This window comes from Arachis duranensis, chromosome 1 (assembly GCF_000817695.3).
Source record: "Arachis duranensis cultivar V14167 chromosome 1, aradu.V14167.gnm2.J7QH, whole genome shotgun sequence".
NCBI lineage: Eukaryota > Viridiplantae > Streptophyta > Magnoliopsida > Fabales > Fabaceae > Arachis > Arachis duranensis.
Genome location: NC_029772.3, coordinates 33,721,432 through 33,736,934, shown reverse-complemented (window position 1 = coordinate 33,736,934; position 15,503 = coordinate 33,721,432). Strand labels below are relative to the sequence as shown.

The 15,503-nt window shown below is 37.4% G+C and overlaps 1 protein-coding gene across 1 annotated transcript; it reads left to right on the top strand.

Annotated features, from left to right (window-relative positions):
* Positions 1–649: 649 nt before the first annotated feature.
* LOC107484854 (uncharacterized) lies at positions 650–3,598 on the top strand. Its single transcript, XM_016105402.3, has 6 exons — positions 650–825; positions 929–1,132; positions 1,691–1,820; positions 1,911–2,111; positions 2,219–2,386; positions 2,978–3,598. Exons 2-6 carry the CDS (start codon positions 999–1,001, stop codon positions 3,428–3,430), a joined length of 1,086 nt encoding a protein of 361 aa, XP_015960888.1. The 5' UTR covers positions 650–825; positions 929–998; the 3' UTR covers positions 3,431–3,598.
* Positions 3,599–15,503: the final 11,905 nt, after the last annotated feature.

The following is a 15,503-nucleotide window of genomic DNA, read 5'->3' as shown; positions in this document are numbered from 1 at the left end:
ATAATTCGAACCCAACTAATTCGAATTAATGTGTGCATGTGTTTGTATATAATTCGACCCAGCTGGTTCGAATTATGTAAAAATAAAGTTCGAATTAAACTGATTCGAACTACATATAAATATGCATTGGTGGATTCACAAAGCAAATTTTAATTTCACAAATTTATGTAAAATTTTGCTCCTCTTAATTTATTATTATGATTTGCCCATAATTTTATATATTAATTAATATTTAAATTTAATTTTTATATTAATATCTATTATAATATTTTTAAATTTTAAAAACTATTTTATCAAACATACTTATTATTATTTATACCTATTAAAATTATTTTTAATTTATTTTATTAAACACAATTATTACAAGTTTTAAAAAATTAACTTTTAAAAATTAATTTTTATAAGAGAAAGTATAGGACGTTTTTGGGATGAGTGCTTTCAGATATGGTATTAGAGTTTCAGATCTAAAAGGTCAAAAGTTTGAACTTTGGTAAACCCAAAATTAGCTTTTTATAACAAGAGATGTTTATTCATAAACCAAAAATTTAGCCCATTATACACATTATACGTTTAGACCATTGACTCCCTATCACTACTCTTTTTATAAACTATTCTTAAAAATTGAAAACTTTACCAAACTAATCCTAACTCTCCCTTCTTTCAAAAATCAACACAACACCGTCTTCTCTTCCAGGTCCTACCAGTTTGGCACCACCTCAGCCGTCGGCACAAGCTTCTTGCCGCTGCCGATTATCGTTTTTCTTCGAGTCTTCTTCTCGCCGCAGAGTCCATTTCCTTCCTCCGTCAACGCAGGCTTATGTTCAGGTAGCGCCCCCGCCATCATCTGCCCAGTTCTTGAACCCTAGAATCGTTTTTGCACTCGCAAACATATATTATATTATTCTGATGATCAATTCGGTCTTTACAGAACTAACAACGAAGTCGGAATAGATAGTCAAAGATAGGTAGACAGATACATATTGTATTGTATTGGAGAGATGTCGCGAACGCTGGTGCAGCCTATAGGGCAGAAGAGGCTAACCAACGTGGCCGTCGTGCGACTCAAGAAGCACGGCATGCGCTTTGAGATCGCCTGCTACCCTAATACCGTCCTCGCTTGGCGTTCCGGCGTGTAAGCTACCCTTCTACTTATCTTACTGCTGCATATGGTTTTAAATTGGGGTTATCGTACGTTGATTACATATAATTGTCTGAAAATATGGAAATGTAATGCAACTGTAGTGGCACTTTAGATGTAGTCCCAATACGGGTTTGGTTCTATAAGGCTACATTTGGATATTTCTAGTCCTCTCTGTTAGGAAATACAGAAAATTTGTGTCTCTGTTCACTCCATAGCAAATGAGTTTGTGTGTCTTGGTTTCTGTCTCAAAAGCAATATCCAAACTGAAGGTGAAAGGGAGGAGTTTTGTAAATAGAGCAAGTGAGTTCCACAAACATCCTCACTTTTGTAGCTAATTCCTCTTAATTCTGCTGATTAAAACCGTGAACACATGGGTGTGTTTTTGTTTCAGGATCTTGTACATGAGGCACTGAAAATAATTTTTTTGTTTGTAATGCTGAAATTAGTAATAAGTTGAAAATTATGGAGAAACTTTATGATTCGTTTTGGAAATGGAAAATTAATAATGTTGAAAACAGATGACTAATTACATTTGTTTTGCAATAACAGGGAGAAGGACCTGGGCGAAGTGTTGCAGTCACATACTGTTTATTCCAATGTTTCCAAAGGAGTTCTTGCCAAGTCAAAGGATTTGATTGCTGCTTTTGGGACTGATGATCAGACCAAGATATGCTTAGAGGTCAGATAAAAGAAAATGACGATAATAATAATCAAGGAAAAAAATGTTTGGTGTATGATTGACTAATAAAATGCTGTGTTTTGGTTGCAGGTTTTGAAGAAAGGGGAACTTCAGGTTGCCGGGAAAGAAAGGGAATCCTTGCTGTCGAGTCAGTTCAGAGATATTGCCACCATTGTGATGCAAAAGACATACAATCCTGAGACGCAGCGCCCTTACACTATTAGCATGATTGAGCGTCTGATGAGGGATATTCATTTTGCTGTTGATCCAAATAGCAGTTCCAAGAAGCAGGTCAGGGGTCTTTTGCATCACTGTTTCATCTTTACTTTTTAATTGTCAAGCTGGTTCCATTTTATAATTATGGTAATTAGTGAAAGTGGAACCTGTTGTTTTTACAGGCTTTGGAGTTGATTCAGGAGCTTCAAAAACACTACCCTATAAAACGATGTCCATTAAGAATACGAGTTGCTGCTCCTGAGGAGGAAGTGCCTACCCTTTTAGAGAAGTTGAATGAGTGGAAGTCTACCATTATTTCTAAAGAAGGATCTTCTGGTCAGCTATCTGTTGTAAGTTTTTATTTATCCTTCAATTCTTACAAACAAGTTTGGTATGTGTTTCAATTTATGCTTGGTTAGTCTTGGCAAAGTATATCTTGAAGCAAAACCTATGTTTGGATAAGGTTGTTTTGATGGTATGTGATGATTGATGAATGGAATGGCATGGAATAAGGTTTCCATCACACCGTCATATATGTTGAGATATTGAAAAGCTATGTTTTATAGATAAATCCCTTCTTTTTTTCCCTTTCCTTTTGCCTAGGGGATCTCTTATCTCAATCCTGTATTATCCTTATTATTAAGAACAACAACAACAAAATTGTACAGTACATTGTCTCCAATCTCTTTTTTTTCTGTCAGGTCGGTGTGGCCACACCATTTATTTATTTATTTATACTTTTTTCTTCATTTTGATTGGAAAGCCATTTAAAATCTAAAGATGAATGTTATCCTTGTACCATTAAGATTTATGTCTGATTCTCAAAATCTTGTCTTGTGAGACCTAGTTAGTTTAGTTCAGGTTCTGTTGTGTGTATATGGTTAATCTTGAGTATGCTAAAATCTGGAGGAAAATTGATATGATTTCTGATTGGGTTGCAGATCTTTGAATTAGAACCTGGTCTATATAAGGATTGTCATGACTTCGTTGTAAACAACGTGCATGGAAGATTTGAGGTTCTTACACACACTCTTTATGTGGATGGGGATACCCAAGTAGAACAATACAATGATGACTATGAGGAAATGCCTCCACCGTTGGCCAAAGAAACTCGCGAACATGTGCTTGAATTGAATGATAAACTTCAAAAGCAAACAATTTCATCTACGAGTAGGCCGCCTCCTGAGATGCAACAACAAAAGGCAAACAAGTGCAGCACATGCAATGTTTCTTTTGAGGACTCTAAGCAGTACCGAGAACACCACAAGAGTGAGTGGCACAAACACAATATGAAGCGCAAGACGAGGCAACTCCCACCCCTTACTGAGGAAGAGTGCTTGGCAGACATGGAACTGGGTGACTCAAAATCTGATTTGAAGGATTATTCATTTTGAGTTGATGATCATCGAATTGTAGATGTTACTGGATTATCTAATTCGAGTCTAATGTGTATACTTAGTTCAATTTTGTCTTGGATAGTCTGGGTTATAGTAAAATGCTTACCCTATGCTTACATGGGAATGCTTGAAATAAAAGTACTCCAAAGTAGTCTGCCTTTTCAAGGATAATGCTTCCCGATTTTCTCGCTCAGTTCAAGGCTACTGAGGCATATCCCTTTGCCAAATCAGATGCATGGGATCTGGAGGTTGCAACCAACACGAAGAGGCTGAGTCTTCGCTGACCTCTTTCTTTCCCATCAAATCTGCTGCCAACGCTGCCATATTGGCCTCCATTCCAACTAGTTCAAACCGCATCGATCGCCTTTATAGCTGTTTCAGCTTGAAAATACGCTGGATTAAGTTAGCTTCAACATTCTCATGATGGATTCTCCAACAGGATACCAATCCAAAGTCCTCCGGGAGTTAGTCTCACAAATCCGGAGCAAGATGTCAGCCTCTAAAGCAACAAACAACCCTTGCCAAATGCCCAGAGCTCAACATGAAGAATGCTTGTTGATTCGTGATTAGTATCTTTTTTATATGATTTTTATGGTATTCTGTTGATTTGTTAGAGGATTTTAATGGATTATACCCCAATGGGATTCTACTTTGAATTTCTGTGGCTATTTGTTGATTACAGGTAGCATTCGAATGAAGAATTGGTGAAAGATACTTGAAGAAGCAAAGGAGGCTCATGCGTATGCATCATACATGTGTACGCATCACTGGCACAATACGCATGACTGCAAGAGCTTAACAAGACCAATTCATCTCGGGACAGATGGCGCTAAATGCCACGACTTGGCGTTTAGCCCCGACAGCTTTCGTAAAATGTGCAAAAGTTTTTGGACTAATGGCACTAAACGCTCAGTCACCAGCGTTTAGTGCTAGGGACGTTGAAAAGCGTGTGACCAATCTATAAGGGTGGCGCTAAACGCCCAATCATCGGCGTTTAGTGCCGAGAGCAAGATTTTGAAGGGCACCACGCATGCAACAAGAATCAACGGAAGGTCTTAGATTTTGATTTTAAATCAAATAACTAATTAAAAAAGATTTGATAGGTTTTAATTTAAGTTTCAAATCAATTTCAATTAAGACTATAAATAGGATAGAGATTCGCTCTCGCGGAGATTTCTCTTCTCCTAATTTTAATTCCGCAATTTACAGTTTTTCTCTCCTAGGGTTTTCTCTGCACTATGAGCCACTAAACGTCTATTGTTAAAGTTAGGAGCTCTGTTTACCTTGCTGGATTAATAATTATTTATTCTTCTACTCTTGATTAATGCATTGATTCATGTTTAAGAATTGGTTTCTTTCTTCATTCTACGGATTAGTGAGTATTGGAAAATAACTCTAATATAACTTGAATTCTTTTGAATTTTGGAAAAGTTATATCATTAGAATTATAGCTTGAAACCTTTTCTCACAACTCCTTAATTATCAGGACTTAATGAGATACGTGACATATAATTGCATCATTTTTGGGTTCTTAGGGTGTGTGGCATATAAATCAGATATTGAACTTAATCCTCTAGTACAATTTATTGATCAAGAAAAATTGACGGTTGGTTAGATTAGAGGAGATTGAATTGCCTAAGAATAGAAATCCAATCACGTAGAGTTTGCCATAAACTAAATCATTGCATGATCAAGGTAGTTGACATTGAATATTAATCCGGATAAGTAAACATCTCTAAAGCCTTAACTCTATTATCATACCATTTTCTCAACCATTCACTGTTTGCTTTTCTTAATTTACCATCTTTTATGCTATTTGATTTTCAAAACTCTCATTTCAACTTGTCTAACTAGAACAATTAATCAACCATTGCTTACTTAGCCCATTAATTCTCGTAGGATCGACACTCACTCACCTGAGTTTATTACTTGGTACGATCCGGTGCACTTGTCAGTAAGTTGTGGTTTGAAAATCCATACCACTTGTACCTGGAACTTTCCTTAAACAACCACGAATCTAATTACCATAACTATCATGCATAACAGAGCCATAATCTACTCTGTGTTTCCAGGAAGATGCTTCCATCACAGTTCAGCTTGGAGAATCTACTATCTAGGCAAGTCCAAGAGGGAGGGAGAGGGTAGCAGTTCAAATAAGAAACCGAATTGAGGGCCAATTTCAGGTTTTACATTAGCAATTGAGCTCAGTATGCTACCTCGGCAACATAATTGGCTGAGTTGTTGGAAACTTAATTGTTTCTATCCATCCAACACACCGAATACTACCTACAAAAGTGAAAGGATCCCTCATGCCGAAGCCCAATTCTATCCAAAAGTTAATGTCTTGTTCCAGAAAGACAAGGGTGAAAATCCCAAATTAAACCAGACCGGTTTGACACTTTCAACGTCCCAAATGAAGTAATGGAGAAATGATTCTAGATACACCTGCTATCTTTGGCAAAGATCTAAAGGGACAAGGTCCCGACGGTGCCGAAAAGCCACAGTCGAGAGAGTTGAGTGTGATGAGCCAAAATTGATATGCTTGTATATTTGCAAGTGTACCAAATAACTCTAAGTAATACTACGGTAAGTGGATATCGTTCCCATGAGGATTAACAGATTGAATCAAGCAATGTCTAATTGAATCTCTAATTAGATCAATCAAACATTGGCAAGAAGATTGTGAATCTTGAAATAGAATCTCGAAATAGCAAAGAATAGTGAAGGAAAGTGTTGTTTGTGAACGAGAGAATGTTTATGAAGTTGGGAAAGTAATCAGTGAATGAGATGTTAAAAGCTTCGGAGATGTTTAGATCTTAGAAAAAGCAATGCTTATCTTTTTCTACTTTGACTCAAGCAAGAATATTTTCACGGCAAATCATCTATAACCAAATTCTAATTCCTTGCCAATTCAATTTCTCTTAAATTAATTAATCGCCAGGTTAAGCACGGTTTCAATTTAAAGTCACATAACTTTCAAAATACTATTATTAGTAAAGTTGAAAATCATGAGAAAGAGTTTCAAGCTAATTCCGATATTAAATTTTTCAAAGTAATAACAGAGTTCAAGACAAAATTAGAATATTTTCTAATACTTCTAACCATTAAAGATGAAGAATGACTCAATTTTGAAAAAGTAGAAGAGCATGCATTAAAATAAAGAAAACACATACATTAGTAATCCATAAAATCAAACAAAGCTCTTAACCTTTAACAGAGGAGGTTTAATTACTCATGATAGAGAAGAAAACAACATAAACTAATGAGATGAAGGATGCACATATCACTCATTCCGAATCCCCTTCCTGTGAACCTTGTTTGCTTATTTATATCCTAGCTTCCTAACTTTCGAAATCTAAAAACTAATCTTATCTTCTTATATCCAAAAAATAAGATAATAACTTATTCAAATTCAAAATAATAATTCAAATCTAATATAGAACTAAATCCTAACAACCAAATATTGTCTTTTTAGAAGAAGTTAATGCTAACTAATCAATTGAGTCTTGAATCTGCGGTTGAGTTTAAAGCTTCTTGGGAATGGCCATTGGACTTGGCGTTGAGCTTGATCCACTAATGTTGGGCTTTGATGAATTCTGGATCCATGAGAGTTGAAAAATCACTTGAAGTGGGGCTCCAAAGTTGGGAGTTGGTTACCACTTCTCAAAGTTGGGCACCAGCCCATTTTGGCCTTCCTAGGTCACGAAGGCGCTGGGCTTGGATGGAGGGAGTTGGACGCCGAATTGGGCGCTAGGCTTCGAGGACAAGGCACCGGGCATGGTGGCTCTAGAGTTGAGTGCATGTTCCTGACGTTGGGCTTCCTTATGCTGGCACTGGGCTTGGCCTTCTAAAGCTTGACACCAGCTTTATGTCTCTTTTCTTGGAAGTACACTTGTGTTTTCTTAATTTTTTTATCTTGATTACTTAAAAATAAATCCTAAAAACAATCAATCTAAAAAAACTCCAAACATACGATTGGTCATAAAAATTTTACTAAAACTTAAGAACTTTGATTTAAGCCTAAGAAAACTATTCAAAAAGAAACCTAAAAATAATTAAAGATGCCTAGGCATCAGAGTGCATGCTTAGCCACACCATGAGCTTTATCTTCTTTGGCCTGGGATGTGAAATTTTCATAGCTATTTTTAAATAGGGGAGTGATCTAATGCCATGCTGTGAGTCAGGAGCTAATCATATCCCTTCTTGGTTGATTAACTATCTGATACGAATAAAATACACAACTCGCTACTTGCAAGAATTAGAGGAGCAATAACACACACTCAACAAATAAATGGCAGTATTAATAACACACCAATAGCAGCGAAAAAATGCATAGAAAATCCATAAATAGAGACAAGAACACACCAAGATTTTTAACGTGAAAAACTTTCTCAATGTGAGAAGTAAAAATCACAAGTCACCAAGACCAGGTAAATAACTTCACTATGATCAAAATAGGGTACAAGAGAGTCACAATTTACTGCACAAAACGTGTCTACAACAAGCCAAACAACCCAAGCATCAAAGCTCATAAAACAAAATTCAAGAAGATGAAAATACCACAAAATATAGCTGCTGATGCGTGACCAATATCTCCAACTACAGACCTCGTACTGAAGGTCTGAACAGTGAAAACGAAGAACTAGGTGTCTGGAACACATTGTCCAAATTTGAGCTCGATCCACAATGACAAATTTATAGAGGCAACTTTGTGTATGTGCGAAAATGCTTTCTCTCTTCTCTTCTCTCTAGTATTTGGTATTTTCTAACAAATGAGATATCTCTCTTACAATCCTAACTCACCCTCAGTCACTTCACTCTCAGCCAAGAGAACCATGGACTTGGATACTAACATTTGGACTTTTTCTCCACATAGGAAGGGAGTCCAAAAACCCAATAAATCTCTCCCTTAGGACTAAGTGGAGGTAACCACCAATCCAATGATTAAGCAACAAACTTCAAACTTTCATCTTGGTAATTCAAGTTCTAATTAATAACTCAGCATCCAAAATATTACATATCTAATGATACCTCACATCAATATATTTGGATCAAGAATGAAAAGTAAAGCTTTTACCAAGATGTATAACACTTTGACTATCACAAAATAACACATACCTCTCTTGAGCAAACCCCAGTTCTTTCAAGAATTTCTTCATCCAAAGCATCTCCTTGCATGCTTCGGTAACGTCAATAAATTCGGCCTCTGTATTAGACAAAACAACACATTTTTGCAATCTATATTGCTATGACATAGCTCCACCCACAAAGTTGATCGAGAAGCCTAAAATAGACCTTCTAAAATCATTATCTTCTACCATGTCTGAGTTAGTATAACTAACTAGAATAGGCTTCTCACTTCCATAACAAAATTTTATGCTAGAAGTATTACAAAGATATCTCATTATCCATTTTACAGTATTCTAATGCTCTCTTCTTGGATTTTAAACAAAATGACTAACACGACCAATTATATGAGCTATTGATGGGGGAAAATCGATTCCACACAACTCACCGGCAAGTATATCGGGTCACATCAAGTAGTAAAACTCACAAGAGTGAGATCGATCCCACGAGGATTGATTGGACTAAGCAACTTTAGTTTGATGATGAATTTAGTTAAGCTGATAGTTGATGAATTGAGTGAAGTCTGATCAAGCAGAATGTAAATTGCAAAAATCTAAACTGCAAAATGTAAATTAACTGAAACTTAAATAGCAAGAAACTTAAATTGATGAATCTTAAAGTGCAAGAAATTTAAAAAAGTTGAAACTTAAATTGCAAGAAACTTAAATTGCTGAATCTTAAAGTGCAAGAAAGTAGAATTGCAGAATCTAAATTGCGAGAAAACTTAAATTGCATGAATTATAAAGAAAATCGGGTGCATGGATTTAAACAGCAAGACAATTCGAAAAAGGAAATCAGAGAAGTTTTGAATGAAGAAAATCAGAGAAAGTGTTTCATCAGGGATCGGAGATATTCTAATCCTTCATGAATCAATTGTGTCTCAACTCCTTCATCACTCATGTGAGTAGATCTATGGCGGATTGAAAATGATTGGATCCCAATTCCTTGGTAATCTAATCTCTCTAATCACAATCAATCTTGCCAATTTCTTGATCTAATTGTCATGAAAAGAGGTTAAGTGCAAATCTCTCATCCATAAGCCACATTAACTCTCAAGATCTCAATTCTTCCCAAATAGTGTTGATCAAGAGAGTAGTGAAGGATAGAGCTCCAATTCTAATGCAAGTGATTCCCCTTCCGAGGCTCACACAAGCATTCAATTGATTCAACCCCCTCCTGGAGTGAAGAATTCTAAATCAAAACAGAAGATATCCAATAGCTACAGAAATGAATTGAGAAGAAGAAGAATGTCATTGATTCATTTGAATTACAATAGAGCTCTTTTCCCTAATGAAATTGGAGTTTAGTTCATCATTGCTCAAGTAAAACCAGAAAGTAGAAAGTTTCAGAGAGAAGTGTAGAAGAAAATACAAAGAGAAAAAAAAATCAAATCTGTAACTAACTATGCTGAAATTCTTTATTGACTAACTCCGATTCTAAATCAAATTTCCTTCTATTTATATACTTTTAATTTAGCCTTCAGGTTCTTGGATTGGGCCTCTTGATCTTTGTTGGAGTTGATTGGATTGGTGCCTAAACCAATTGAGGAGGGAAGTGTGCCAATTGTGCCTTTCTGGTATTGAAGTTGGAGTCAACGTTTTTGGACAAACGTTGAGTCAAACGTCCTTGTAAAAAAATGGCTTCTGGTTGCTGTCATCAATGTTTGACTCAACATTGGAGCGCCGAGGTTCGCCTATCCACGCGTACGCGTGACTCACGCATCCATATGGTGCAAAATACCACTCTACGCGTTTGCATGTCCTGTGCTTTTGCGTGTTTGGGGTCAGAAAACACATCCACGCGTGCGCGTAACCTGCATGTGCGCATGGATGCAAATCCCCCAATTCCAATTTTAAAAGCTTTTTCGAAGGTGTTAGACCCAGCGTTTGAGTGGCAACGTTCCCTCAAACGTCGCTCTATCCACGTGTGCGCGTACCATACGCGTGCGCGTGGATTATCAAAACTTCAGCTTACGCGTACGCGCTGCCTGTGCGTGCGCATCGATACTCTTTTTCAAAATTGAGATTTTGGAAATCAGATCGCGCACGTTGGCATCAGCGTTTGACTCAATGTTGCCAACATTGGCCTATCCACGCATGTGCTCATAGAATGCGTACGCGTCGCTGTAATTTTTCCTTTTTTCAGAAAGCACATTTTATTAGAAATGTTGGGGGTAACGTTGGCTTGCCAATGTTCCCTCCAACGTTGGCATCAAAGCTCAGCTCTTTCCCCATGTTTGAGGCAACATTGGTGGGCTAACTTGGCCACCAACGTTACTTCCTCTGCTTTGCTTCTTCCTCTGCTTTTTCTTCTTCTTTCTTGCTTCATTCTCTCCTACAATCAATCAAACAAAAATGCCTCAAAGTTTGCTATAATCATGAGGTATTTACATTATTCATAACATCTATTAAAAGTAGTACAAAACCTTATGAAAAAGCACATAAAAACAACCATGTTTACTTGACTTAGGATATACATGAATTTCCAATCCAATTGCTTATTTCTTGCTCAAGAAAGTGCATAAAACCTATTAAAACTAGTGAAAAATGCTTGTGCAACGAGCATAAGATGACTTGTCATCACAATACCAAACTTAAATCTTGCTTGTCCCCAAGCAAGCAGTAAAATAAGAAAAAGGGATGAAAACAGATAAGCATGTATGTCCTTATTTAGCAGATACTTGAATTTGGGTCATGGGTTTTATGCAGACAGAATGCAGCTCAATTATTATCAACTTTCAGATGTGAAATGCCCCTTTAAGTGTTAACTTGAGTTACTGATATGAAATCTTAGTCTTTATTGATCCTTGTTAGATTTTTCTTTCTTTCCCTTTGCTTTTGAAACTTATTTTTCAATTGTAGCTCAATGTCAAGTGTTGTATCAGCTCTTTGGCTTAACTTTTAATCAACACCTCTTCACTACAGACACTTGGCTTACAATTCTTCTTAAGAACATTGGTGCCCAGCACCTCTTTGGGTCACCAAATGTCTTGTAACTAGGTTGCTCTTGATAATGGATTTTTGGTTGATAATCCCAGGTTAGTTAACCCAAGTTACCAAGTGTTGAAACACTCCTTAGAACCTAATCATCCACGTAGATCCTAGTACAAAGACACCACAGGCATGTGTCTTAAGGTCCAAGCTATTGGTGTCTAGCTTTTATTCTTTGTTACTTTCATTTGTTTGTTGCCAATTCTTGGCTTTTCTTTCTTCTCTTCTTGCTTTTTCTTTTTTTTTCAAGGACATTGATAAACCACTATTTTATGGTTTATCTTATGCTCAATTGAGTGATTTTTATCAACTCTTTACTCACTTATTCATACAATTCGCATGTTTTACATTTTCCTTCCTGATTTTGTGCTATGATTGAAAATATGCTTCTTTGATCTTATATTTGCTTATTATTAATCCTCTCTTATTACCATTAGATGCCTTGATATGTATGTTAAGTGATTTCAGGGATTACAGGACAAGAATGGCTTAGAAGATGGAAAGGAAGCATGCAAAAGTGGAAGGAATCCTGGGCTATTTCCGGCCCAGTTTCAAGCCCAGAAAACACGGATTAAAGGCTGCAAAGTGGAGGAATGAAGCATACTTCAGATTATGCTCTCATAATTCATAATTTTAGGATTAGATGTAGTTTTTAGAGAGAGAGGTCCTCTCCTCTCTCTTAGGATTTAGGTAGGATTTTTAGAAATTAGGATTTAATTCGACTCTTCATCAGGTTCAATATTTCCTTTACTTTATATTTATCTCTTATTTTAGATACTTTAATACTTTTATTGGTATTTGATTTATGTTGCCCAATTGGCTTATGAACTTTTCATGTTAGGATTATACATTATTGAGATGTTTTTAGATTTATGATTTCAATTCAGCTTTCCACATTTTTGGTCTTGGTTAAGAAATCAGTAACTCAGGAATTATCTTAGCTCAACATAATTGATAACTGTTATCTTCGCTAATTGAACTGAACTTCAATAATCCCAACCCTTTCTAAGGAAATAAATAGGATTCGAAGGTCAAACTAATTAGTCCCTTGACTTTCCTTTGCTTTAGCAAAGGTTAACTAAGTAGAATTAAGATTCAACTTTCATTATTATTGATAAGAATAACTAAGTCTGGACTTCCAATTTCTTGTACCTTGCCAAAGGTTTATTTTACAGTTATTATTATTTTATTTTACTCGTCATTCAACTAACTTTTTACCTTAATCCAAAATCCCAAAACACACTTTTTCATAACCAATAATAAGAACATACCTCCCTGCAATTCCTTGAGAAGACGACCCGAGGTTTAAATACTCGGTTATCAATTTTAAAAAGGGGTTTGTTACTTGTGACAACCAAAACATTTGTAAGAAAGGACTTTTGTTGGTTTAAGAGCTATACTTGCAACGAGTACTTAATTGTAAAGATTCTTAGACCACGCAAAAATCCTCTCTTCAAAATGGCGCCGTTGTCGGGGAATTGCAAACGTGTGCCTTATTATTGGTTATTGTAAATATTTTTCATATATATATATATATATTTCTTTTACTTGTTTATTTGTTTCTCCTTTTTCTCCCTTATTTCTGATAACTACTATGAATTCTCACCCCTCTCGCTTTGAGTTTGGTTCTAACTTTGTTGAAGGAAATAGAAACTATAGCAGGAATATGCATCAAGGTCAGACCAATCAAGGATGGATGGAGCCAAGAGGATCTAATCAACCCTTTAGGCAACAACACCCTCCAAGATATCATGGACAACGACCATTCTACAAAGCATACCCAGATGAAAGATATGGTGGACAACCTTGTAACTACCATCAAGCCCCACCCTGTGCCTATAGACCATCCTCACAACATAACTTTGAACCACCATACTCACAAGCCTCTTTCCACCAAACACCTCCATATGACCCTAATCCTTATCCACCACACCAACCACCCTACGAGCCATACTTAGAACCACCACCTCAATATTCACCATCTCCATATCATTATCAAGATGAACCACCTTCCTACCATGAACCCTTTCTCCCAACAAATGAACCCTCCTATCCACCCCAAACCTCCATGGAGAAAGCATTTGTCGATCTAAACTCTACTATACAAGCTCTTGTCACCCAAATCGGACCACCAAATACCTTCAATATTCAACCCTCAAGCTCCAATGCACTTCCATCTCAACCACATAATGATCCACCTATCCCATCACCACCATCCACGGAAGAACACCCACATCTATCTATCCAAGAGCAAGATGATCCCAATTATGCTATTGATATGGAACAAGAGAGAGAGGATCGTCTTCGCGAACCCATACTTCATAAGGAGCTAGAGGAGGCACTAAAGGTGAAGGTAGAAGAGGCCCTTGAAGGTGAAGGAGTAATTGAAGAGAGTTGTCATGGAAAGGTAATCATCAAGGAGGAGCAAAAGTCAAGGGATCATTTCAAGGAAACAGTGGATCAATTTCATGCAACCCTTCATCAATTGGAGCAAGCAATAAGTCAATTACCTTTCGGACGTTCGGACACTCAAGGGACCCCATGGCTTCATGTGGAGAATCTAATGAAGAACGTAGCATGAAGGAGACACTAGAGACTCCAGTGGACAATAAGGAGTATGACTTTGTACTGGAACAAGTGGAGAAAGCCATAATAGTTGCAGAGGAAGAAGTGGTTGAAGATTTAGGAGATGCAGAACCTCCATGGGAACCTCAAGTCACAGAACCCTCTTCTAAGGAGTTTGAATTTATTGTTGAGGAAGGAGACTCAAGAAGACTTGTCATGACAGAAGACTTGGAAGAGGTTAATCAAGAGATGGAGATTCAAGAAGAAGAGGCACAACCTCCCATGCCCTTGGTGAGCAATGAAGAAGAGATTGAATTGGCAGAAAGCTACCAAGAGGAAGAGGTTGAGATTGAAGAAGCTTACAAAGAGGTGGAAGTTGTCAGAGAAGAGCACAAGGGAGTGGAGCTTACAAATTCATTAGAAATATCTCTCCCAAGACCATTACCGTCCAACACAACGTTCAAGTGGGTAAAATTCCTATCCTTATCCTTTACTTTCCCACTTGAATATGGGCTACTGGAGACGGATGATCAACTTAGAGCTCTCTGTGGCATCAAGAGTAAGAGGAAGATGGTTAGTGGTAAGTATTGTCCTGCAAGGTTCAACATGGTTATGTGCTCAAAGTTTAAACGTAAAGGTTGGTGTAGAGCTCAGTTGAATGGGTCTAGGAAGTTATTTGGTAGCTCCCCTGAGAATTCTAGAAAGTTATTTGATAGCTCCCCTGAGGATTCAGATTATTTGCTACCCGGATGGAATCATGATGATCAATAAGAAGACGGGTGCACAAGCAAAGCTTGGGATCCTGGAGGATATTGGACGTACAAACATTGTTGGGGATTTCTGGATGAGTTCAAGCACAAGCCGCCATAACAGGAAAAGGACTTTAACTAAAAGTGCTAGGTGGGAGACAACCCACCAAGGTATGATCGTTTCTTTTTCATTTTTATTTAGTTTTATTTGTTTTCGAGTTTTATTTTATTTTATTATATTGAACCTAGAATTTTGCATAAAATTCATATTAGCATTGCATTCTGCATACTGCATTAAAAAAAAGCACGCACGTGACGCGGCAGCGTCGCTGACGCGTCCGCGTCACATGTGCGCTGTGAAGAAGAGAAATCGAACAGAGAGTCACGCGAGAGCGTGGCTGGAGGCGTGCCTGTGGCATAAATCGTCCCACGCGACTGCGTCGCTGACGCGTCCGCGTCGAGTGGGAACAATGGCCTCCCACGCGACCGCGTCACTCACGTGGCCGTGTGCCTTGGAATTCGACGTAGAAAAGGTGCACGACCGAAAGTTGTGCTAGAGTGATGTTGGATTGGTGCTAAACGCACAATTCTTCCCACGCGGCTGCGTGACCGACGCGACCGCGTCATATCCTCATAATG

What these genes read in the sequence shown, in the direction of transcription:
- LOC107484854 (XM_016105402.3), top strand. Translation starts at nt 999, where the DNA reads ATGTCGCGAACGCTGGTGCAGCCTATAGGGCAGAAGAGGCTAACCAAC. An exon ending in CTCGCTTGGCGTTCCGGCGT is followed by an intron (nt 1,133 to 1,690) that starts GTAAGCTACCCT and finishes TTGCAATAACAG; the next exon opens with GGAGAAGGACCTGGGCGAAG. An exon ending in AGACCAAGATATGCTTAGAG is followed by an intron (nt 1,821 to 1,910) that starts GTCAGATAAAAG and finishes TTTTGGTTGCAG; the next exon opens with GTTTTGAAGAAAGGGGAACT.